At 34.4% G+C, this 26674-nt stretch overlaps 1 protein-coding gene across 4 annotated transcripts in view; it reads right to left on the minus strand.

Annotated features, from left to right (window-relative positions):
- The window catches only part of GRIK2 (glutamate ionotropic receptor kainate type subunit 2), a 358568-nt gene that overhangs the window by 7333 nt on the left and 324561 nt on the right, over positions 1–26674 (minus strand). For 3 of the 4 annotated variants that reach the window (XM_039728175.1, XM_039728189.1, XM_039728197.1), the window contains one exon: positions 9731–9981. In XM_039728175.1, the coding sequence (XP_039584109.1) occupies positions 9731–9981 (251 nt within the window). Of the gene's footprint in view, positions 1–9256; positions 9524–9730; positions 9982–26674 lie in introns of those variants that run through there. The other variant, XM_039728182.1, reaches the window with a different exon arrangement.

Consider the following 26674-nt stretch of genomic DNA (forward strand, 5'->3'; position numbering starts at 1 on the left):
CTTCTTTGATGGAAATAATATAAAGATCACTATCAGCATTCAATAGGAGGATCTAAGATTTACTGAGAATTTCATTACTTCCAGTTTTGTCTATCAGACATTACTTGAAAATTTGTTTAATTATCTTAAACCAGTAACAGCAGTAATCCTGTACTGTCTTGTTGTGTTATGGGTAATTGTTCTACCATCTAGGAGGACACAGCAATCAAACTGCTTTTTGTCTTGAAGTTAGCTGAGAATGAATGCACAGTCCTACCCTGACTCTCCTCCCTAACCACTTTCTGATTCCTATGCCTCTCCTTCGGGGATTTTAAATATGTGTGTGGAAAACCTGTCAATCATAAACCTTCTAGACAGAAAAACAAATTCTATCAAAATGTTGGCTTAGGATCACAAAGAGATGAACAAATAAAGAGAAAATACCCTCAGAAAAAGTGAAATCATATATCACAGTAATTGGAGTACAAGCATTTTGAAGTTGAAGTGTACTTGTAATGATCCAATTTTTAGGTTGTTTAGTTATATATCTATTCTTAAACATGACAGTAGATTGAAAGTTGCATATGTGCATACTAAACATTTCTATATATGTATATAATTACATTACAAATATTTTGCCAGTGACTTTTCTGATGCAGTACAGTTTAAATTCATAGCAAGTATAACGCACAAGGTCACTCCAGACTAAATTCACACCAATTACCTGAACACATCACCAGTATATTCTCAATTTTCGATTAAGCAATTATTTGGCATTTTGGTAGAAATAGAACAAGCAAACATTTTAGGAAGTTATTTAAAGACTAAAATATATTATAGACCAAAATATATGTTACTTATATGAAACAGAAATTTCATTGCCCACTCAAATGAAGACAATAATATCAAGCAAAGTGAAAATTTGAATTCCACAGATAAAGCTTTGTGTTCACCGTAGTATCTACAAAATCACCACCAGCAGAGTAGTTCCAGACAGCTTGATGAAGCGTGAGGTGCTTTACCCTGTAAGTGAATGCTGGTTGTTTCAAGGACTTTTTAGTAGCTATTTGACAGAGAAGATCAACAAAAGTCTGATGGGACTGACCCTTCCTATAACAAAACAACACTGAAACAATTTTCTGCAGGCTGAGTTTCTTTCTTGCTGAGTTTTAGAGTTATGAGATGAACTTAGATGACATACAGGACCTCACTGCAGGCCACTTCTTGTGTTTATTGTAAGTGTCTCCCAGTGGGACAATAAAACTCCAGCTTGCCTTAAATAAATTATCAACTGGTGTCAAAAAAAAACCCATATAAAAGAAACAAACAAAAAAAAAACCACCAAAGAACAATTCCGCCACTCTCAAATTCTAAAATTTATTTCCTAACGAAACAAAATGCACTCTGGTGGATGACAGAGACTTCCAGAAAAGAAACACTTGAGTTCATTTAAAGTCTTCTGAAACTATTTTCCTTGTTTCCAGCCTGACAACTACCCTTCTTCCTGTGGTTGATGGGGAGCTTCTATTAGTGCAGAAAGCTTTTTTAAAGTGGTTTTGTTTGGCTCTGCCAGCAGCCTTTCTGGCCATCGCACTGACCATGATGTTTTTCTGACTCACCTGTGGACCTAGGCTGGGGCAGAAGGGATTGCACTTGTGTGGTTCCACTCTTTCCTCTCAGAGAAATCCCAGAGGATGTCATAGGGCAATTGCTCATCAGCCCCGAGGGCTCTCTCTCATGCAGGATTCCACAAGGTTTCATCCTGTCATCTCTCCTTTCAACATGTATATGAGGCCACTGAGGAGATAATGAAATAATTTGGGCTGTGGTGTCATCGACACGCAGATGATACACAGTCCTACTCTATTGTCAGACCAGGACCGTGCAGTCATTTTGAGCTTCCAGTGCCTGGCTGAAATAGGGGAGTGATGGCAATTTAGTCCCAGGGAGACACGTGCTGTGGTGGACAGGCAAAGGCAAGCACTCAGAAGATATCTTCTATCTCATTTTTCAGCTCAACCTCTTCGGGAAAAGGCTGACAGTCCCACATTTCTCTAGATTAGGGTCTGTGTTTTCAAACTCAGAGTGGCAATAAGTGCTATATGACACTAATTTCTCATTAGTGTTTCAGTCAGAGGCAATAATTTCCACTCATGTAAACCTTGTGACACCAGTCCAGATCTTCTTCCAGAACATGGTACTGCTGTCTCGTGTCCCTGGACAATGGCTACACAAGACTAGCAGGTGTTTAATAAGGACTGAGATCAATTAATAGTACTTCAGCCATGTAGCTGTCACTGAGAAAATAAATAGCAGAATAGATGGCATTGCCTAACTGGTTTAGAACAATAACCATTGCAATGTTAATGGGTGTGTATTTTGCAATCACATCTGTGCAGATATTTCTCTGCCTTTCAGCAGAGGTGATCCTGGTTGCACTGAGTCAGTCCCCAGAGATCTGGCATTCTCAGCCACAGGATGTGAAGAGTCATTCACCTGTTGAATCATCTTTGATCCATCATCATCCTTGTCAAAGGAATGTCAGGTTTGTTGATCACCAAGCATGGTGAAAGGAAGTGGTGATGATATGTAATTAATGCTGTGTGATACCAATCTATCTGGATTAAAATGCTTTGTATAACATGATTTGAAAATAAATAGTTAATTTTACAGAGATGTTTTAGGAAATAAATATAACCTTTCTTACCTGAATTCTAAACAGCCTTTTTTTTTAAAGTTTGCTCACATTAAGTCCTCTGTACTTTATTCACTGTAAAAATCTAGTTTTATAGTCCAGTGTGATAGTATGAATTCAGTGAGAAATTTGACATGGCCTCAAATCATATTGAACAGAGAGAGACTGTTAGTATTAACTTAATGCCAAGGTTTTCTACTGTTATGGAAACACTGTTACAGCCATGTGGCAGTACATAATATCAAAATTTTAGCACCCATTTCTCTGCAATTATATGGTTTCATCTGACAGTCAAGGATATTTTCTCAATCTAAAAGGTAGTAAGAAATGCTTGTTGTTATTTTGCTGACCATACAAAAATCAAAGTAAATAAATAAGCTGAACTAAACTGTATTTGCACTACATTTAATTAAAGCATAGCTGATCAATTAAAAATCAGAAGTTTAATGTATAATATTAAAATATTATATGCGAAAGTAATATTTAGAGGAAGACAATGAAAAATTATTAGAAAGACATGAATGCTTTATGATCTGACATTTTTTCCACTGGAATGCAAAAATGCTTTTAGAGGAGAAAATAATCATCTAATGTGTTTCTTCTTTCTACTGATGAGTGAAAGTGAACCATATTTGCTATGAAGGAAGCAACACTTCCATAACTCATATCTATAATTTAATTCTGATCTTTGACTGAAGGAATATGGAACTTGTGCACTTGTGTACTTATGTATTGGTCAACTTTACATACACTCCTATATTTTCCGTTGTTTTTTGAAAGACATAATTAAGACATTAAAAATAACTCAGAAAAAAGGTCCATTACCGAAAAGATACTGGTTGAGATGCAATCAAAACTCAAAAATAGAGTTATTGGTTTTAGCATTTTATTGTTTGCAAATTACTTTAAAATGCCACAGTTGGTAACTTGTTTTTTTCTTTTTTTTTTCTTCTGTTAAGATGTTTGAGGGTGTGGATTGGATTTTGGTTTTGGGCAGAATTTGTTTTGATTTGTTGGGTTTTGAAACCCCTTAGAAAATATTCTCTAATCTATAGTTGCATGTTTTCCAAGAGGGTGTTTAATTAAAATTAATACTTGAAATTCACGTATCTCTCCACTTACAAATTAACCATACAAGTTTGTACATACTCATACAGTGCTCAGGGGACTACAGGATGATAAAAGTTCCTAATTTTCCAATGGCATATCTGTAGAATGCAGTGTGCTAATGCTGGAAAAACATTTTCTTCCATGACCTGTCCCAACTGCTGCTTTTTGCAGACAAAATTACAATTTCTGAGGTTACTCCATTAAAAAATGTGACACAAAAATACAGAACTACATTACTGACTGTAGTTCATATAACAGCTACTTGGGATACAACTCTCAATACTTTTACTTCAATTTACCAAGAATGTCCACATTCTTTTGTTTCTTGTAGCCTGAGGAACAGGCTTTTCAACTTTAAAATCTTTTGAACTTCTCTCCCACTGGAAAAAAATCACTAGGCTGAGATTTACTTTGGTGCTGTTCCAAAACTATTATAAATTACTGTCCCAAATTCAAAGGCTTTTGATATGAAACTATTAGGAATGTTTTTGAACTCCAGCAAAACTGGCAAAACTGCATTTTTTTTTTAAAGCAAAGAAAATTAATTTAGTGAGAACTAATTTAGTAAAATTTTAAAAAATAACCCAAATCACCACACCATAAAATATTATGGTAAAATAAGAAGGATTCTAAAACCTTTTCAGTTTTTTTATATAAAATAACTGAAATTTGATTTTGCACTGTTGGTGAGATAATTTAAACAAATATTAAAATACTGACTTTCTATACATCCTGCTGACAAAGAAGCATCACAATATTTCAGTAATTATTAAATTCTTCCTGTAAGTCCTTTTCTTATAGAAAAAGCTATATATTAACACTAGGCTGAAATGAATTCTAAAGCAGCATTGTAAGACATAATGAATGAAACTTATCCTAGTACAAACAGCTCATAAAGGGACTTTGGAAAATTAACTCTTGTTAGCATTTACACTGACTCCATGTAAACAAACTGAGAACCAGAAGTTTTTGAGAGAAGCAAAATCAGGATGATGAGTAACTGCATATGGGCACAGTGCAGCAGCTGTTTCAACCTATCAGCTCTTGGCCCCTCCTTGCCTCTTGAGAAGGGTGTGGGACAACTACATCAATAAAACCAGGTTTGCAGATAACTTCTCCAGCCAATGTCACCCTCTCCAAAGAAACCCAGACCAGGATAGGCACAAGGACAACAATTTACAACAAGCAATGGTCTATATATCCATGGCACTGCCTTCATCAATATTGTGAATTTCATCCTAATGTTTTCAGCCGTGCACGTGTAGTTTCTGTCACACAGCTGACTCTTACAGTAGTATCTACTCACTGTGTAAGGGTGGTATGAAAATGGAAATAATGTCAGAGGATAATTTAAAAAAAAACCTGTACACACAAAATCAAAGGAAAGGTCAATAAATTCTCAAACTGAGAATCATCAATGCTAAGTATTAGTGGTCTTCACAAGGTCAATGTTTTCCCTGGTATTTCCGATAATAATATGAGCTATACAAAACTAAATATGTGAAATGGACATAAACCCATAATGCATTGATGCACATCAATTAAAAAAAAAAAAAAAAAGGAGGAAAGACAAGTAATTGTTTTAAATGGCTTCTGTTTCTAACCTTGCTTACTCACTGCCCTCTGAGTGCCTGTTAAAATAAAGGAGCAGGTCATTCAGCAGCAAAAGCAATTATAAAATGCAAATGACGGAGCATTTATTGTCAAGATTGGCTAGATAAAAAAGGTCTGATAATAACATGTTTCCAAGTAGATGACATAATTAGATGTTTGTATCATAAACAATGGGAAATAATCCAAGCCTTTAGCATTTTCAGAAAGGCTGCAATTAAACAACAGGTAAGCATTGCAACGTAAATTTTATTTAAAAGTGACAATTAAATTTCCCTCTCAGAAATTAGAAGGCACCATCTTGTGGTTGCTCTGCAGGAATGCAGTCAGGTCAACCTCTGACCTACCATCTCCTCCTACCCTTTCCCATGGCACTAACTGGAATATCAACAGTCTGCCATAGACAAGAATATGTGCCCTGCCATTCCCAGCACTTTCTCTGAAGGAAACAGTGAGACTATGTATTAGGCAAAACTAGAAGAGTTATCCAGTCCAAAACACACACCAGGTTATGGCATTACTAAAACATATGTGTGAGGTAGAAAATTCAGAATTATTAGAAATCACAGCAAAACCACTTTTAATTTCTAGTAAGATCAAATTGTACCATAACCTAAAGACTCTGCAGTTCATTAAAGCTGCATCAATTTTCGAGCCAGTTACGATCATAAATTCTTGTTCCTGCTATCCATACATTATAAAAACATGTTTTGAGCATTTTGCAGAAAGCGTTTTAAGTTATTGTATTCAATTCATTTCAGGCAAGAGTCATCCAGATTAATTTGTGCCATCTCCAAAGACATAGTTAGTCTCATATACAGGTCACAGCTCAGCATTCAGAATTTCTTGTTCTTGGAATCTGCAGTTGTAAGTAAAACAGTTCTGTATCTAACACATGTATATTCCTAGCTACTGATCTCTGCTTTGGGCACAGTTCTTCCAAGAGCTCATCATTGTGTCTTGTGAGATAAATTATCCACACTGATCTTTCTCAACTCAATTGTGCAGCTGAGCATTGAATTATTTAACATGGAATGTTCAACAGTTTTTGTCTTCCTTGTAAATGTATGTGAAATATAAACAAGTATTAATGTACTTATTGTATTTATTGCTTTTATAATAAATTATAAATAACTGTTTCAGAGACATTAATTTAATTGATGTTTATGCTGTGATTTGATTGTGTAACTCCAGATATACTTTGTTGACATTACTGTTTCAGTACATGTTGAGACTGAATCTATATTTTTACTATAGGAAGTGTATGACCTCATCTCCTAACAATAGTTAAGGTATGAGTCTTGATTCACATTGTTTGAAGTACATAACCATTCAAAATTAATAAAATTTGCAACTGCTATTTTTACACAAGCATACCTAGTTCCATCCTGCTGAAGGCTCAATGAGTTTTGAATGGCTAGAAATGATAGCAGAATTTAATCCACATATAGCTGTATTCACATTCATAATGACTGGATTTTCTGGAAAATAGTTAGCAATTTAGGATACGTATTTTTCAAGCAAGCTAGCTTTAAGTGCCAGTGACTGGCAGTCTAACTGTGATAACATCCAGGCTTATCTTTGCTTTTGATAGGTGTCAATAAGAGTGGAATTTCCCTCTGTCTGGAAAGTGTTGTGGTGGCATAAAATCATCTGTTTCACAGAAAGTCTCAGGAGTGTCGTACATTTTCTTCTGACTTTTAAACACGTCAGGGGCATAGATGTTTTGAGCCATCTTTTCTTACAAGATGCAACATTTTTTATTTTAGTGAATAACACCATTTTATCTGCTGTTTTTCTGAGCTTGATTCCTTTCAAAATTTCACTTCTCCAAATAGATCACACAAGACAATATCTCTGTATATGTGTAAGCTCCAAGAGCAGGGTGCCATAAAAAATTATAAACCCCCATATCTATATTATACAATTTCAATCTGCATTGCCTCCCTGCTGGAAGTATAAATGAATATTTGATACACATTAAAAAGCAAACACGCATGTCCACTTATATCTCAGGATACTCCATATACTCAGCAGCTGAAGTTATCTGATTAATTTTTTTTCCTTGGCTTTTAATATGACCTTTGATCTTCCCTCTTTCCAAATACTGACAAACACTACGCCAGAATGATACTTTGATTCCTAAGGGATAAAACCACCAAAAACAGGTGCCTCTTCTGTCCCCACAGGATATCTAGAGCAGCACTATTTGCACTGTTTACTCATCTCAGCAGGGACTTGTACAGAGTGGTGAGAAATGACAGGATTCCTCATCTCACCCTAGGCTGCTGTTGCTCCCTCTTCTAGGCAAAGGGGATCTGCTATACCGGGAGAGGTTGAAAGAAAATGTTTTCTGAAAGTCTTCAGGTGCTGCAAGAAGGGTGGGTGAGGGGATGCTGGGGTAGGCCATGTGTAGGGATGCAAGCATCATCTTCCTCTTAAGTTCATTCTGTAAATAAAACTGCAGTGAAATTTCAGTGGTCTGCTGATATCAGGGTATGTGGGAGCAGCAGGGAGGAGATGGAAGGTAAGTGCTTGGAGGCAAGGAGGAGAGAAAGGAGAGAAGCCTGACTCAACTCAACTCAGCTGCTTCAAATTTATTCCTAACTTTTAAAAGTATCTAAATACTTGATGATGAAACATTTCTGATACAAATGCTTTTGAAAGGTCACATTCCTCCAGTGACTGCTATCTCTATCCAACACTAATTAACAAACAAATGAAAAAAACCAAACACAAAGGAAAAATTAAAAAAAAAATATGAAACCCAAACCGCACAAAAATAAACAAAGTCTTCTCCCCCTGGCGCCCCCCACAAAGCTAAAGGACTTAAAGGAAACAAATCCTTAATTAGAAAATTTCTGTTTGCTTCCCCTCACAACTTCCAACATGCTGCCATTGTCACATAAGTATCTATAGCCTGTAAAATACTGGACTCATGTAACAAAATTATTATCAAAGCAGTCCTATTTTTCTAATTGAGTGTGTGCTAAAAGTCCAGAAAAGGTAAACCAAATTTTACTGATGATAATATGAGATTCATATCCATTTTAGGAATGGATGAAAAATTATTTATATTTACAAGGGTTTCTTAAGTAACCAGTATTATTTTTCCTTACAAATTCATTTCAGAAACATAACATTCCAATAGTATGTTAACAAAAGGAATTAGCCTGCAGTATTGTAAAGAAGAGGACCTTAAGAGTCCTTCAACAATTAAATGAATGTACCCATGTTCAAACAGTGTTTAGGACCTTGAAACCTCACACTGCCTTAGTGTGTGTTAGAAAATAAATTCTTAACAATATATTTATAACAGGAAACTTGAGTACCAAAAAGTTGCCTCAAAAGAAGCAAAAACAAATAGTAAATTTTCTGAGTAATGATTCAAGTTACAAAAGCTCACTAGCATCATCTGGAAAAATACCAATAGAAATATGCCTTTTGGATTTACTACTGATTGTATTAAATTACATTTCTAAACATGAATTTTAAAATTGTCATAGGTCACAATCTCCTCAAAAGTAAAAATCAAAAAGACGTAGCAAAATCTAACAGTTTCCTTAATGTTTAAAATTCAGATTTTGCCATAGTCAAAAAATAAACTATTTTATTTTAGGTTTAGACATGGGCACATACATATAGAAAGATTTATTTAATTATTATGCAAAAAATTATAATTTCAGCTACAAATTTTTCCAATATATTATTAGTCTTAGCACATTTACAGTATTCTGCTTGTAAAAACTGCAAGTACACAACAAGTTAACAAGAGGATTTTCAATATTGGGTCAGTTTGAAATTACAGGACATCATATCAGTAGTAAACCCACCAAAAGAAGAATCATGCTGATGTAATCTTTTCCAGATGTTACCAGGACAACTTTGCAAGTATAAACTCCTATAAAGAACATTTCTATAGAGACATTTTTAGACTTTGACTTTGAGCTACAGAGAGTTTGTCTTTTGCAAATCAGAATTATCTGTAGGAGATTAATTTGTTTCCCATTACAGTTTCAGATTTCTTCTTCATCCATAAAATTAACTGCAGTGAACTTCCAGGAGTAAAAAGCTGTCTTTTTTCAGGCTTGAATAAGAGGAGAAATAGTCACTTGTCCTGAAATCTGGCTACAATTAAACACATTGAAGAAAAATTAAAAGCTGTAAATGTAAAACTTTGGATATTTTGTTGTCATCCTTTGTTACACAAATACTTTACTATAAAAATAAACGACAAGTATGCATCACCTACATTTCACTAAACATCACAAAATGCTTAAAGTATTATATAAATAGATCATAAATATAAAATAAACAGGTAATGACAATATTTACCTTTTCCAACTGGGCATTTTTTTTTGATTTATACAAAAACTCCCCAACTGCCACAAAGACAGAAAGCACCAATCCTGCTGCCAGCACGATGAAGATTCCTCCAATATTCTGAACTCCCAAAGCACTGGCCTCTTTGCTTTCCTCTTCTGGGCAACCATTGCCTCTCCACCATTTCTCTTTCATCATGTGGAGCTTGCCTTCTTCCTGCAGCTGAAGAATTGCTATAGTGATCTTATCTCTATATGGAGAACCTGAAGAGAATACAGAGGAGAAATATAGCATGGAATTTATTACATGAAATGTTAGGTATTCCAAATAAGAATAAATAATAGCTCATAAAAAACTATATCTTTCACAGCCATAATAGTCAAAAAGCCATTTGCTTCTTGACACAATCACACTGGTCACATAAATACAAACCTGTTTGCTCACACAATTATATATCCAGAAAACTTGATGCAGCTGGAGTTGTCAGTAAGCCAGGCCACTTGATGCAACAATTCCTATCACATTTAGTCCCATGGTCTCAAAATTCTTCATGCCCAAATATTATACTCAGTCGAAGAGTATTCTTCTTTCATTTTTTGAAATGTTTTCCCAATAAGTTTTTAAATGAGCTTCATTAGATTTAGTCTAATATACATAAATCTACAGGCTGTTGCTTCATAGCTTGCTACAATAAAGCTAATAAAAGTTCTGATATTTAATTAACACTTCTTCCTTCCACTTTATTAAACAAGGGAGAAACAATTTATGCTTCAGGACCAACCCACAAAAGTCCTTATTTGATAGATTTTCAGGCACTTAAAACCCCTTTCAGCAAGCACTTATATATTAACAGTACCAGGTATGAAGAAATTCAGAAGGATAAGATTCAGTGTATTTGGATAACAAGCATGTAAATTCTCATATTTTGATATATTTCTTTATCATAATTCATTATTTTAAAATGACATTATTATTTTGTAGCTTTTGAACATTTCAATATTTCAAAGGCTGGTGTCATATCATTTATGTAATCTTTTTTTTCTTTACATTGTGCATAAGGGCTTGTCAATGGGTATTTTTAAATGTACATTGATAATTGAATAATGGCAATGAAGTAAGCTCTTATTTTCTGAATGTTAGAGATTAAATCATGTCAGTTAGAAGTGCCTTCTCTGTTAAGACTTGTGCAATGTTTAAGTAGAGAACAAAGCCATAATTTTTCTTGTCCTTTGAAAACAGGAACAAAAGACTCTTCATCAAAGTGGTTAAGAAATCTCAGGAAAGGAAGAAAAAGAATAGATGAAAAGGTATGGCATCCCCTCTTTTTGTTGATATGAATGCAATTCTATAATGCATCCCTCCTCTTTTTCTCTCTATCATAATAATGCTACTTACTGGCTATAGATTTTAGGGTTTCTTTCAGCTGAGTAATAAAATACATTTTCATTAACTTTTTACCTTTGGAAAAAATCCCCTGTATCTGCTAGAGAGATGCTGCCTGTTTAACTATTTAATGCACTGTGATCAGCTGTGAGGAGCTGAAGAGATGCATGGATGTTTTATAGTCTTAAAACTTTGGAACACATGTATATATTTTATTATTATTTCTTTTAACTTAGTCTGTATTTCTTGAAATTCTTTTTACATATTTAGAACTTATCCTGAGAAGAAAACTTATAATAAAGAGCTGCTATTCCAGTATAGAACATAGAAAGAACTGCTAATTACAAAATACAGAAGCACCTTTTCCTTCATTCATGAATAAAAAGTGAGAAGAGACATCCTCAAAGTATTTAAATTGCAAGGACTTGTGCATTTATCATCTGTGCTTAGAAAAGGATGATGTTTTGTGCTAGGAGGTAAACTGTGTTTGCACTGACTGTACAGGAAGCATAAAGAAAGGAAAGCATACTATTTTCTACTCTCTTGTGTATTCGGGGGCCTAAGTCAGACCATTTCAGACCATCCTGATTATGCTGGAATTCTGCAAAACCCCATACTTGACATGTTGCTTCAGTCAGATAGAAGAAGGAAGTGATTAGTCCACAAGAGCCTGGGGAAATATAAGCGCATTCTGTAATCTTTTGGGAATATTTTAAACATTACACTGCATATAAATATTTAACAACAACAACAACTTAAATAACATTAGATTCAGAGAAATAATCTTGGACTCAGTTTAAGCTGTCTTCTGATCTGACAGGCTGCTTCCTAATTAAACTGATTTGCATTTTGTTTCTACAGTCTCTGTTGGTCTAAATATAGTGAGTACCATCTATTCTTCATGTATTATTTATATTTTCTGGGGATCAGATTTTTACACTTACAATTCTAGTCTATTTGAAGCAGTTAAAAAATTAATTAACTGAAGAATTCATAGACAGAAGCAATAAAGCATGGCCTAATACAGGCTACAATTGCTTAAGTTTATGAAGGTTGCATTAGAAACACACAGCTAATAGTGTTTAAGTTCAATAGTATTTGTATTACTGTTGGTGGTTTGCAAAATTTTGCACAAATAATTCTGGAATGGATTACAGGGCCTTTCTAATGCAATGTTTATATTTGTTATACCTTATACTGTTTAAGAAGTGATCCTGTCACAAGTAAGGATCGATGTGGGATGACAAGTATTATATATTGCTGCTGTTAAATCAATCATTTAAAAATTTATACCCATGTAAAAGCTAGCATTGAATACTGTAGTTTTATTCCAATTCTGAAGGACTTAGAATGTTCTAAATTCATTGGTTTTCATTTTGCAACAAATATTGAGTACACCTAATAATCTGATACTTTGAGACAAGGAATTTTTAATTCTGTTTATACTGACTCAAGTAGACAATTCTGACAATTCTGTTTATACTGACTTAAGAGAACAAAGGAAGCATATGAACAATATTCTTTCTTCTGTCTAGATTTTCTCCTAGCTTTTTTTTTCTTACAAACAGGACTGCAAGTCCCAGCAATGGAAAATCCACCCAGGAGCACCTGAAGTGGCTAAAAGTATCACTGATACTGTGAATGACAAAGGTAGCATAAAAAGTAAGAAGCAATAAATAGAGAATGTGATGAAGGCACCCAGATTACACTCTGGATGTAACAGCTGTTTTCCCTGCAGAACTAAAAAATGTTAGCAAGTAAATGCAAAAGATTTCTGACATTTTCAGGTAATTTTCTCTATCATTGTCATCACATGACTGACAGATGACTCAAGCCCTACAATGAGGTGTTGTAAGAAGCCCCTGTCCTCTTTTTACATTTTTAAATCTAAAGTGTTTAATATAATTTTGTTTAAATCCTCATTAAAGAGAATTTATTGTTCAAAACAAAAGCAAAAAGCCATAAAAGTGAAATAGAAACTCTAACACTCACAGACAATATATATGAATTTGCAAAATACCTACCTATATATGAATTTGCAAAATTCATACCTAGTATGAATAAGAGTGAAGCAATAAAGCATAAGGAAAAAAGAAATAAAAATAAAAGAAAGAGAGAATAAAGTTCTGAAACATGAGGAAATAGAAACTTCGCATCTCAGCCTTCAATACAAAGGCAAAGCACTTGGAAAAAAACCCCAATCTTACAAGTCTGTGCATGGGGGAAAACAGGGAGGGAACAGAGTGATTTTTAACATGTTCTTCCAAAATGAGAAGCAAAAACTGAGTGCATAGTATTCCAGGGAGTGGAGAGAAAGGCAAAAGACCAGTATGGAAATATCTGAATTTTTCTCCCCTCTTTTTTGTTGGTTTCTACCTCTTTTTTTTCTCTATCAACTGATTATTTATTACAAACTGAGACTGGAGGATCTACAGAATATAATCTATAAATTACTTGTTGATCCTATCCTAACTTCTGTTTACAGGAATGAGAAATTCTGCCAGAATAATTTTAAACCCTTCTGTTATAGATTATAGAGATGTTTCTTCCTTTCTGCACAAGTTCAACAACCTCAAGAGGGGAAGCAATAATTTCTAATTGCAGTTACCTGCTTACAAAAGTTTAAAATAAAAATGAATATTTGCATAAAACACCTTTTTCTAAAGGATCTATACAAAATTAACAGTCTCCCAGAGTTACTGCAGAATCTATACATAGATATGTTTTCTGCCTTGAAGTCTCAGTATGTAAAGATTTATGCACATAATGATATGTTTAAACATAAATTATGAACACATAAGCTTTTTATATTGAGGCTTCACTGCATACAGATTAGTATTTTGGAATTCTGCTGATCTAACTGGTCTTGAAAATGCTTCCTACTAGATTTTAACTTAGTAAAATCTCCTGCCTGGTTACTTTTAGTCTGTTTTACTCATTCTACATATGAAAGCAGTTAGAACATATTGGGACATATAGAACTGATTTTGACTTTAAGTAAATCAAAAGGAAGAGGAGCATTCTGATAACTCCTTTGATAAGAAAATTTTGAGCCAGGAAATTTTTTGCTCCATCATGCCAGGGGCATTTTACCAAAAGGAATGACTATGAATTGCCTAGTGTTTTTAAATATGCCCACAGGACATACTTCTATGTTACTTTTGATTTTCTAGATAGGAAAAATACAGTCTGAATACACAGCGACCTTGGATACCATCTTTTTTTTCTGGTTTTTTTTTTTTTCTTTTGCTATTAATAATCTTCTATGTTACTTTTGATTTTCTAGATAGGAAAAATACAGTCTGAATACACAGCGACCATGGATACCATCTTTTATTTCTGTTTTTTTTTGGTTTTTTTTCTTTTGCTATTAATAATCCCAAGACAGTTCTATTTATCTGGCAACATTATTTCATATTCTGTGTACTTGGCCTAAGCAAAAGACAAAGATTGTTAGGAATACACCATCATATTCAAAACCTAGGTACAAAATTGAGATAATTTAGAACTTCTTTCAGTAGCAGAATATTTATTGGAAGGAGAAAGCCACATATAACAGGAAAGATATCTAGGTTTGAGGCTGTATCTGACTAGTACACAATGAACAAAACAACCAGTTCAAGTTCTAGTTTTACCAGTTGAAAGGAAAATCACTAAACTCAGAATGGGTGCATTCTGTCTTACTTGTTTTGAGTTTGTTTTTCAGCATGAACCCATTCCTATTGTGATTATGCCACCTTGATCCATCTATCCTAAAGGTAGTTTGTGTGTAAATGCAATATACTGCAATCACAATCTCACTTCAGTGTAAGCATGCCTGAAATTTCCATAAGAATGCTGATTAACATCATTTATACTACTGGGAATGGGTGAATAATTTAAGTTTTAGCATAACAACATCTCTCTTATCCAGTCACTTAGCTCTGTCAAGAACCACAATCTAAATGTTCTGCCACCAAACTGCTTGCATGCTTAGTGATATCATGCTTGAAAGTTGTGAGGTTTGTATTGTTCTATTATCCCTGCCCATTTGTGACTATGCCAAAGGTTTCCTTTTACTTTTACAAGACAAAATTCAGCTCAGTCCTTTGGAACAGACATTCCTTCCTAGGAGATAGCTGTCACACACTCTGTGGAGTTCAGTTTCTCACAAGTGTCATGCATACTGCAGGCATGGGCATGACAGAAACAGCATGGAAGGTTTACACCTAACTGTGGAGTAGATGTTCAGATTATGAGGAACCATGGAAAACTATTTCCTACAGCCTCATACATCACAGGGACTGAAAAACCTTCCAGGAATCTAGAGTATAGTCAGCACTCAGTAATAAAGACTGACAGTCACAGTTATTACATGCTGTAGGAAAGTATGAGGTGCGGGCTATAGGAGAAGCACTTATTTTATCACCACAGAAATGTTTTTGTTTTAAAAGTTACAGTCACCTGAGTTCCCTAACCCTCTCTACCTTCTCTAAACAGGATGGGGAGGAGGCAACAGAAAGAAGGGTCAATCTGTGGGTTCTAAAAACTCCAAGAAATATATGAAGAAAGAAAAGGAATCCTATCAGTTCCCATTCCCTGGCTCTATTTTCAAAATCAACTTTTCAATGAAAGAAAATAATTGTTTGTAGGTTTTTATTTTTAACCCAGACATTTTCTGTTACATTAGGATTATAATATTTTAATAGTAGACATGGAGTAAACAGAAAATATTCATTAAGTTGCAGTTATTATAATGGAATCTCCTCAGCAGATGTTTACTGTCTAACTAGATGTTTAGCAGTCTAAACTACCTCATATCTAAATTAAAACTACAAACATTGAAAACAAAATCCAAAACAAACTTGCTTACTATATCTTTACATACATACATACATATATATATATAATCAAGACACTTTCTCAGTTGATGTGTTATCTAATTGTTTTCACTTCTTCCCACTCATAAGTATTCCCAGGTGAGGCTACTTTCTGGTCATTTCTTTATGGAACCATTGTTTTAAAGTTCCTGTAGGTATATAAAGCTGAAATATAACCAAGATGGATGATGTAGCTGAGATTTATTACATATTAATTTCCCAGACATAAATATGCAAAATAATTGATATCAAATTTAGATGAATATTTGAGAGTTGGAAGTACAGTAGCCATTAAGTAATTCTCATGATCATAGGTACTTATTGTTTTAGGACAGGGAAAAGAACATACTTAAAAATATTAATTTGCAACTAGATTAAAACATATCTATCCTCCATAGTGAGTATATTATAAAACAAAACAAGATAATGGTTGCCTATAATGAATAATTTAAATAAGACAAGAAAATAACAGCTTTAATACTAAATACACAGTTTCTTTTTGTAGTACCAAGATAACCTGAACAAAATGAAGATGCTTATGGATTTTTTTACTGTTTTAAATACTCAGATAATTATTAAATTATTTTATTAGCCTTTCAGTTATATCTTTTTTTTGACACAGTTTAGTTTTTTTCAGTCACTCCTCAAGCTATCATAAACTGCTCTAAAGTGCATCTCTTAGATTAAACAAATGAGTGACAGTAACATTTTTCATAGACTCTTCATGCTTTTTAACATCACAAAAAATTTGAAAATGTCATTATCATAATACACTATTATCTCTCTACCCCTGTTGAATTGCACAGCTGCAGAATGGGAAGATATCTTTGTTGAAACCTCTAGTGAGAAAATCAATGATATTATTTTTTGCCACAGATAATAGTATTTGATATTTGTACAGTGTTTTCTTTTTTCAATTCACCTTGAAAATCTGTGACACTCACATATGAATGGTTTGCAAATATATCCTCTTTTGAAAGAAATATTTGTCTTACACTATCCAACAATAAACAGATGAATTAACAAAATGAAATTCTACAAGTGTTTCTGGAATATGTGAAGATTTTGGTTAGGCAGATAAGAGTATGTTGAAAGACAAGTGTAAGGTCATAATGAAACTGTCCCACCTGAAAACTCATTTCATACATTTGCAGAACACCCCAATCCTTTGGCAAGCTATAAGAGAAATTCTGTAAACAATTAATATCTTGCTATTAACTGTTTCATGATGGGTATGAACTGAGGTGTGAAGTGAACTTGCGTGCATCTAACATGGTTTGCGTGCAAACCATGGAAACACCATGTGCTGGGATGTTATATACCAATTTTTTTAAATTAAGGGCAATGTATCAGGCCAGAGAAATTTTAAATTTGTAGATGAGTCTTTGTCAACCCAATCCATAGACTCATGGAATCATAGAATCATTAGTTTTGGGAAAGATCTCCGAGATCATCAAGTCCAGAGTTTGACCAAACACCACCTTGTCAACTAAAACATGGCATAAAGTACAACATCCTGTTGTTCTGTGAACACTTGCAGGGATGGTGATTCCACAACTTCCCTGGACACCCCATTCCAGTACTTGCCACTACTTTCAGCAAAGAAATTCTTCCTCGTGTCCAACCTGAACCTCTCTTGGAGAAGCTTGAGGCCATTTCCCCTTGTCCTGTTAGTTGCCTGGGAGAAAAGGCTGACCTTCTTGAAGGTCTCCCCTAAGCCTCATTTTCTCCAGGCTAAACAACCCCAACTGCCTCAGTTGCTTCTCGTATTACTTACTCCTAGACCATTTACCTAATATATGTGAATACCATACATTATGGTCCTAGTCACAATAACATCAACATGAAGTTTGAATAATGTCTTTGCTTTGGTTATATCTGTTTGGTAAGTTCCTACTAGAAGCCCCTTCTCTAAGGCAGAGTCAGCTCACAAACACTACAGGATGTTAAGTGTTTTGGCAATTCCTTGTTGATACAAAGCTCAGTCTCAGCATGCCTCCCAGAAGGTGATTCAATATGCTCGTAATCCTGAGGCAACTATGAAAAACATTTACACATTCTTACATTTCAGAAATGATAAATTAACTGCTCAGGCAGTTGAAATTAGTTTCAATACATGGATTGACCTGCATAAAAATAAATAATTTGCATCTTTTTTCTCACTATGTTCAACTAATGAAGACAAATGTATTAATTTGTTTTAGTTATAAGAGAACTGAAGCTCAGCACTTTTATACATGTATAAGTGATGAATATTACAGTTCATATTGTATGAAGGATTACAGACTAAGTGCAGGAGAGCATAGGAAAAAGGCATTTTGTCTTGGTACATGGTTTCCTATTTATTTCTACAGAGACGAATTTGTTTATAAGTCTCATCTCCAAGGACCAGTAAAAAATTCTCATATTATGTAATATATGTGCTCTGATGGTAACAAGTAGCTTCAAAAGATCTAGGGTGTCTTAACCATGAAAATAAATTATTGCTTAGAATTATTATTATTATTATTATTATTACTACTACTACTACTTTTGATCTTGGAAATCATAGGCAGTGGGAAGATGTTTGCATGTCATGTATTTGTATTCAAAGTGATTTTTTTATTAACTAAGGGTATATGTATACATAAGAAAATATGCACAGTTTTTAAGTAGATTTCTGGACTATGAGATGGAAACTTTTCTCCAGGAGCAGTACTTTACAACAACTAACAAAGGTGGCTCAGATATCTTGTGTCCCACACAGTATCAGAAGGAAATAGCTACAGATTCTGAAATCACAACAATGATTAAATCGACAGCCAATGTTGATTGGATTTCATACTTTACTGAAAAAATCTGGGAATACGTTAGTAAAAATGAAAATTTTAAACTTCCAAACTGTTCACTATTTTCAGATATGCAGAATTTTGTTTCAGTTACATCAACCAAGTGTATTTTTAACAATTTTGGGGACTAAATTGATACATAATTTACCTGTTATTCCTTTCAGTTTTGAAACTGCTTTTTGAAAGGTTTCTGTATCATTCATATCTGTGGCTCTGCTGGTTTTACATAAATATATTTGATCACAGATGTGTAAAAATAATAGACCTTCTGTTTACCCACCAGTGTCAGACACAACAGAGTTACTGGAAGAGTAGAAGCAAATCTCACTAACTCTGTCTCTGTGGAGCCTGTTTTTCTTTTATTTTTTTCAAACAAGGCAGCATAGAATTCTGATTTTAGAAAATTGTTTAATGTTTAAGAAAAGTAAAAAAAATATATTTAAGGAAAAAAAATCCTGCCTGTGTCTTCTGGAAAAAAAAAATCTAAAATTAAGTTCTGCATTGATCACTGACTGTCAAATGTATGCATTAGTGGAAATAAATGTGCCAGTAATGCTCAGTGCCAGTCATTGTGCTCACTAGCATTGTTTTCTAGTCTTGCCTGAGACTTAAGGAAAGTTTTCAAAACAACTCTTCAAAATTGAGTTTGGTGGAGGTGTGAAAAGAGAATTATGTCAGGATATGGAAAGCAGCCTTAGCTACAGTTAGGACTTAACTTCAAAGAGTAAGGAATATTTATAAACTCCAAACAGTTACTTTTGAAAGGGTCCATGGGATCCTTTTTTTTTTTTTCCTTCTGTTTTTACTATTAGCCAGTATTTCTTGTGGCTCTCTTACTTCCATAATGTTCTTTGATTCTTAGCCTAGACCTCCAGGAGAAAAAAAAAAAGATAAAAAAAGAAGTACCAATGTGAAGGGCATGATGCTCAAGTTCTGCAAACTTTGAGACAGAATGAATGCAGAGTATTGAGAAAATAACAATTTTAAACATATGGAAAAGTCACTTAGACAGCTCTCTTCTTCACTGTATCCACTCACATCAGTTAAATCACAACTGTTTTGTTTCTGCTACTGAGAGATACATTAGACCTTTTTGAAACTACAAGAAAGCAGGGAAGTCTCTCAGGATGTCTTCAGACTTGGCCTCACAGCTGCCTGTGGAGAAATCCCATTTTCTCTTCCACATCCCTGTTTGCCTACTATCACTGTTTCCTTCATACTATGAAAACTTCTGGCCTCATTAGCAGCTGTGTAGACAAATATGAAGCAAAAGAATTTCATGAAAAAAAAAGATGAGCATTATTCTGCTGGATTAGTTCACAAAAGCAGCAAAAATAGCTGTCAGTTTTTACAAAGTGCAGCAGCCCTATGGCAGTTTGACATGACAGTGAAACTTCAGTCTTACTTTTGTATTCACATATATTAGAGATAGAAATGTTATGCCTGGGGAGATTTGTTTTGTTTGGTTGGTTGGTTGGTTGGCTTTAGGTTTTCTTTTTAGTTTATTTTTTTAAATTTAATAAATAATGTGGTTCACAAAATCAATCTTTAAATCCTTCCTATCCCTGTTGTTTCTAACAGAAGTATATTAAAATTAGAGGAACAGGCTGAAAATGTGCAGGAATGTTTGTGCAAATGTGCTGGAACAGAGAAAAGCACCACAGAATGGAAGCAGTAGGCATGTAAAAGTCTCTTGTCAAACACTTCTCTAGGTAAAAAAGTCTTTCCTTCAAATCTGTCCTCAAAAAGCAGTTGGAAAAGCAACAAAGAACTTCATCCTCTTACCAAGAAGAAAACACTTTGTCAGAACTGAACATTGTAAGAATTGAAGTAAAGTAATTGGTCTGATTAGCTACATTAAATCATACTGGGAATACTAAAGTAAGTTGAAAGCACTTAGTGATTAAAACCTAACACTCCAACCCAATCTTTTTGGTGTATCTAGTAACCTTCTCTAAGTGTAAAAGCAAAGAGAAAGAAAATGAGGAAAAAAAAAAGGACATGGGAAAAAAGGGAAAGAAAAAAAAGAAAAAGAAATGAACGGTATAAAAATGGCATCAAAGGAATAAAACAGAACAGAACAAAACAGAACATTTCAGTTTAAAAGGACCTACAACAATAATTTTGTCCAACTACCTGACCAATCCAGGACTGACCAAGTAAAAGCACATTGGTAAGGGCATTGTCCAAATGTCTTTTGGACAATGATAGGCTTGGGGTATCAACCATCTCTCTAGAAACTACATTCCAGTGTTTGACCCCCGTCTGGATAAAGAACTGCTTCTTAATGTCCAGTCTAAAACTCTCCTGGTGCAGCTTTAAACCATTCCCACACATCCTGTTCAAATATGCTATTCATCTGGTCTTTTAAAAGCTAGAAAAAACATAGGGGACAACATCCCACACATCTATAGGATGATGAAGTGCTAGTGATACATTTACAGGGCATTTACTCTTATTTTACCTACTTTTTATTTTGCAGGCAAGCCCCAAAAGTAAACTAATTTTTAGACATTTACAAAAAAAACCCAAAAGAAAACCAAAACCAAAAAAAAACCCAAAACCAACCAACCAAACAAAAAAACCCCAAAAACAAACAAACCCCCCCCCAAAAAAAAAAACAAAAAAAAACCCCCAACAAAAACAAAACAAAAACAAAAAACAAACAAACAAACAGGCTGAAAAATCAATCTGAAATAATAAATGCAGCAGGGAAGGAGGCTGGCTAAACTCTAAAGGGAGAGTTAAAACAATTCTTTTCACTTGCTGTTGCATATTTAGGAAATGAATAATTGATTTTTTTTAATACATTAAGCATTTTAATACATTAAGTATTTTAAATTATAAGCATCTGTTAAAAGATCTGTCTTGAGTAATTTATATGCCCTACTGTGCCCATTTTAAAATTTTCTACATTTGGAAACATGACCTTAAAAAAAGGCAGATAGTGAAATATTTTGTAAAATACCTGCATTAAGAACATGGTCAGGTCAGCTAAAAAATTCCATATTGTAATATAAACACTTTTATTGTGAATACTTCTTATAGGTCACTCCCTAGAGACAGAACAGGTAATACAAATCAGCTGAATCTATACATAGTTACAGGACACAACATGAGAGTCAACTATTACACATTCACTGATTAAACAATTTATTTGTTTAAATTCTCTTTGAATCCAGCAGCCTATCACTGAGGTAGGAATAATGCTACTTTATTTAATTTATTAATGTCTTAGATAAATATAAATAATTAATTAAGCCATACTCCTAGAGAAGATATCAAGTAGCAGACCATAAATTATTGTCTGAAATTCTTTTTTTTATGCAGTGGAATCCTTAATTTAAGTGAATGGAGTGTGAAATACTCTTTCTAGATTCTGTGACTGATGAAATTATATGAATTACACTATCTTCAAACAGCAGTTTAATTACAAGCTACACAGCTGACTGAAATTTGAAAAAATTACAAAAGAAAGGGAACTAACCTCACTCTTGGGTCTGATTTTACAAAAATAAATTTTTTAAATGTTAAGATTGGTTACATTATGCAAAAATCCATAAAAAAATTTCTACACATAACTGTTGTGCATATTACATTAGTTGGCCAAAGAGATTTTTTGGTATTCATATGTGAGTGGGCACAATTTTGAGAATCTCTTAGAACAATGTACTGTGAAAACTATGGCTTTTTTGGTGAGAGGTAAAAATGTCTGTAAAAAAGGACATTTTATTTGATATTTCTTTTGAATTCACAGAAAAGAAAACTTCACTGAAAAAGGTACCTGTGAATCAATAGAACATGAGAACCTTGAAGTTTTGTGTCATGCTTTGGACTTAAGTGATTGTGCTGATATCTGGGGTCTGCAGCCAATGCATTTCTGCTGGAATACTCTTGATTTTACTCATACATTTTTCTTTTTGACATGTGAGGTATAACTGGCTTGCATCATACTAGTTGCCAACTTTCTATTGTGAATTTATAAATATCCACCATGCAGATCTATTTTATGCACTTATACAAAGTAATTTTCATAACTGTATCCATGTTACTATGCAAGTTATTGTAACTTTTTGTAATGGGTGTTTATGTAAGACTAATCTTTGCAATGAAATGTGGGAAATGTTGACCCCAAAACACATCACTTTACATCATTTGTGTCCTGAGAGATGTATTTTCTGCCCATGCACAGTGAAGAGTCTCTATATAACCAGGGGAGCGAAGTTTTTAGGGGTTTTTTAAAACAATTTTTGAGTTAACAATTAACCTTCAAAGATCTAAATGTTAAACCCTTTCCAGCATTTCTCAGGGTGTCTTGGTAGTCGATCAATATGGAAGTGCCAGGGACACAAAGAGCGATATGGTCTAGAAGAGTCATAGTTTGATCTGCTTGACCACAGCTAGTGAAGAGTTACTCAAAAAACCTTGCAAAAGTTAAGAAAATCATGTCATATATTCAAAGATTCTTCTTATAATATTTTGCAAGTGAGGCATTATTGATATTAATAGCAGAATTTGATTGTATTAACTACAAAGGAATAAAGGATAAAGAAGTGGGTATTTCACCATTTTCTCAAATTTTTTTTGCCTTACAATTATCAGGTGTTTTAGGAACATCGCTGCTACGCCACTAAAGCCCCCTCTTAATCTAATTCTGAAATTTTCTGTAGCTCAGCAACAGAAAAACATTAGAGAAATGACTAGCTCTAATTTCTTCTGTGAACCATATCTACATACTGCTTTCCATTTCATATTTCTTAAGAGCTAGAAGAAATTTATGCAATTTTTAAGATTACTTACACACACCATTTGTCATTTTCAAAATGTCAAAGGCATTACTTTGCATATATCTCCACACACACAGAGTTCATCTGGCATATACCGACAGGATACTCCTCATCTGCCACGTAAAGGCAGATGATCTGAAAGGTGCATGCTCAGTAGATCTATTCATGTGGAATCAGTTCCAAATATTCACTTGTCAGCCATCTATGTGCTCCAGGTTCAACACTGAAGCAAATGGCATTTCAGAAGAAAATCTGCCCAAGCCAGATGGGAAGTAGCCTGCTGTCAAACATGCTGAAGAGAAAGAGGAATTTAGAAAAGAAATAAGAACCTGAAACACCATCCCAGAGAGATGAAGTATGATTTTTCCAAAAGATGATTTCAACTATGTTCCTTTCAACTGGAAAGTAGAAAACTGAAAGGAAAAAAAATTTTAAAAACCCCAAACAAAAAAACAAAAAAAACCCAAACAAAAAAATACCCAAGAAAAGGAGAAAGTAGCTTCACAGAGCATTAAGGCTTTAACATAAAGTGTATAAAAACTACATTTCTAACCTTCCATGTGGCTCACATTAGCAAATATGTTAATAAATATTCATTATAACATAGCATTTATCACTTAATATTATTGTGTTTTGCAGCATGTTGACTGTAGGAAATTCACATTAACAGTGTTTCAGTATGACCTAAAAAATAGATTGCTGGACAGTCTAGATTGTATTGAAAATTATGCTAAAATATGTTTGATAGGATGACCATAAGCATTTGGATGTATCATAAACATTTAGGAGCTCACTGCAATTGTAAATTTAGGCCCAACAAGGCTATATTCAAGAACCCAAATTTTAAATAGACATGATGATGAAATGGGAAATTGAAACTACTGGAAATTATAATAAACACTTCAGATTATCTGTAACGGAAAGCATAAGTTACCCTGCATACCCAAAGTGTTTGTTCTCCCTCAATCCTCCTCTCCCACATCCGCTTTGTTAATTGTCTTTTTGTGTCCTTTTACTCTTTTTCCCTCCTTCCCACCCCTCATTCCTCCCTTGAACATCAATATTGGATGATGAGGTGAATGCCCCCACAAAGACAAATTCCAACCACTAAAAGACACTCATGTGCATTTCTAATAGATAACTGTGGGTAATATCAATACATATTACTATAATATGATAGAAATTAGAAAGCAACTATACACCATGTTGACAAAAATATGCAAATAATTTTCCTCTCTCTCAGATTCACCAATGAAGAACACACACCTGGCAAAATATCTGCCTCCTGATAAAACATGCCAGAATGAAGCAAATAAAAACCCATTGCATGTGGATCTTCAAACTGGAAGATTAAAAAAAAAATTTAAAAATGTTCTTTAGCAGAGCAACAATTATACTCTTTGTTACAAAGCTATAAACAATAAAGATAGACAACAAAGCAAACACCACCCTTTACAAGGTTCTCCTTTTTCTGCTCCAAAATTTCAGTTGCCATAAGACATTTCATCCCAGGTCTGTTGTTCTCTTTTCCTTATAAATCAAGTGTTTTTTAGCCTAGCATCAGAAGAGACTGACTGAAAATGCATTCTGGTGCATACAAAACTGCTTTACAAGGTTCCCCCTTATCTGCTCCAAAATATCAGTTGCTATAAGACATTTCATCCCAGGTCTGTTCTCTTTTCCTTATAAATCAAGGTTTTTTTAGCTTAGCATCAGAAGAGACTGACTGAAAATGCATTCTGGTGCATACAAAACTTTAATTTAAAAACTTATATCATGAGAACCAGTCATTGTATGCATAATTTGCCAAATTGACTCTCCCTAGTTTATATTTCACTGCTGCAAATATACCATAAAGAATTCTGCTTTGCATCTCAAGTATCACTGTATCTTGTTGATTTTAAAGATGTGTTCTGATTCTGACAATCCTATTTTGAGAAAAAAGTACATTGTTTCCAATTTGCTTCCTCAAAGTTGCATTTTAGCAATCTAAACTTTCTTTACTTCATTCATGCTTTTAGAGGAAATAAAATAATCATGTAAACTCATAATTTGCTTCTCCAATTTTTTGGGGTAAGAATTGATACCCATGTACTTCCTGATCCACTCACTGGTTTTTGGACTTTTTTTTCTTTTCTTCCTAATCTTGTGTAGCTTTCTTCCTCTAAATTTAAAATATTAACACCATGAGCAGAGAACCTTTATTGCAGTACTCTAAACTGGTGCTACATTTGCTTGGTTGCATTTTCCAAGTGATTGTCATAAACTGATAGAATATTTTTCTGCTAGGAAAGCTTTTAGATTTTTTTCTTGTAGCTGCTTAAACTCAAGCAACTTATTTTCTCACTAATTGTTATCATATTGTCTTCAAAATGATCAAGATATGTTGCACCTACTTCCTTTGGTGCTGCTCTCCAAAAGTAACCATATCCTTTCTACTGCAGCCAACATAAGATCTGTAACAACTGCTTCTTGCAAGTTTAACCTTATGTGCAAAGACTTCTGCAATTTCAAGCCACTGTTCCTGATGATGAACTGGATTTTTTGTAAATTTTGCAGATGACATCTATATCTTCCCAACACCATGCCTGTAACACCATATGAAGTTTAAAGAGGGCAAGTGCCGGATTCTGCACCTGGGACAGGACCACCCTGGTTGTGTGTAGAGACTAGGGAAAGAGAGGCTGGACAGCAGGGCTGTGGAAAGGGACCTGGGAGTCCTGGTCAATGATGAGTCAAACACGAGCCAGCAGTGCCCTGGCAGCTAGGAGGGCCAGTGGTGTCCTGGGTGCATCAGGCTCAGCATCACAGCTGGGCAAGGGAGGGGATTGTCCTGCTCTGCTCCACACTGGGGCAGCCTCACCTCGAGTGCTGAGGGCAGCTTTGGGCACCACAATATAAGACATTAAACTACTAGAGAGCATCAAAATGAGGGCCACAAAGGTGGTGAAGAGTCTGGAGGAGAAGCTTTATGAGGAGCAGCTGAGGTCACTTGGTCTGTTCAGCCCGGAGGAGACAAAGGGGAGACCCCATTGCAGTTACAGATTCCTCATGAGGAGAAGAGACAGAGCAGGTACAGATCACTTCACTGTGGTGAGC

This window comes from Passer montanus, unplaced genomic scaffold (assembly GCF_014805655.1).
Source record: "Passer montanus isolate IOZ18808 unplaced genomic scaffold, ASM1480565v1 scaffold11, whole genome shotgun sequence".
NCBI classification, from domain to species: domain Eukaryota; kingdom Metazoa; phylum Chordata; class Aves; order Passeriformes; family Passeridae; genus Passer; species Passer montanus.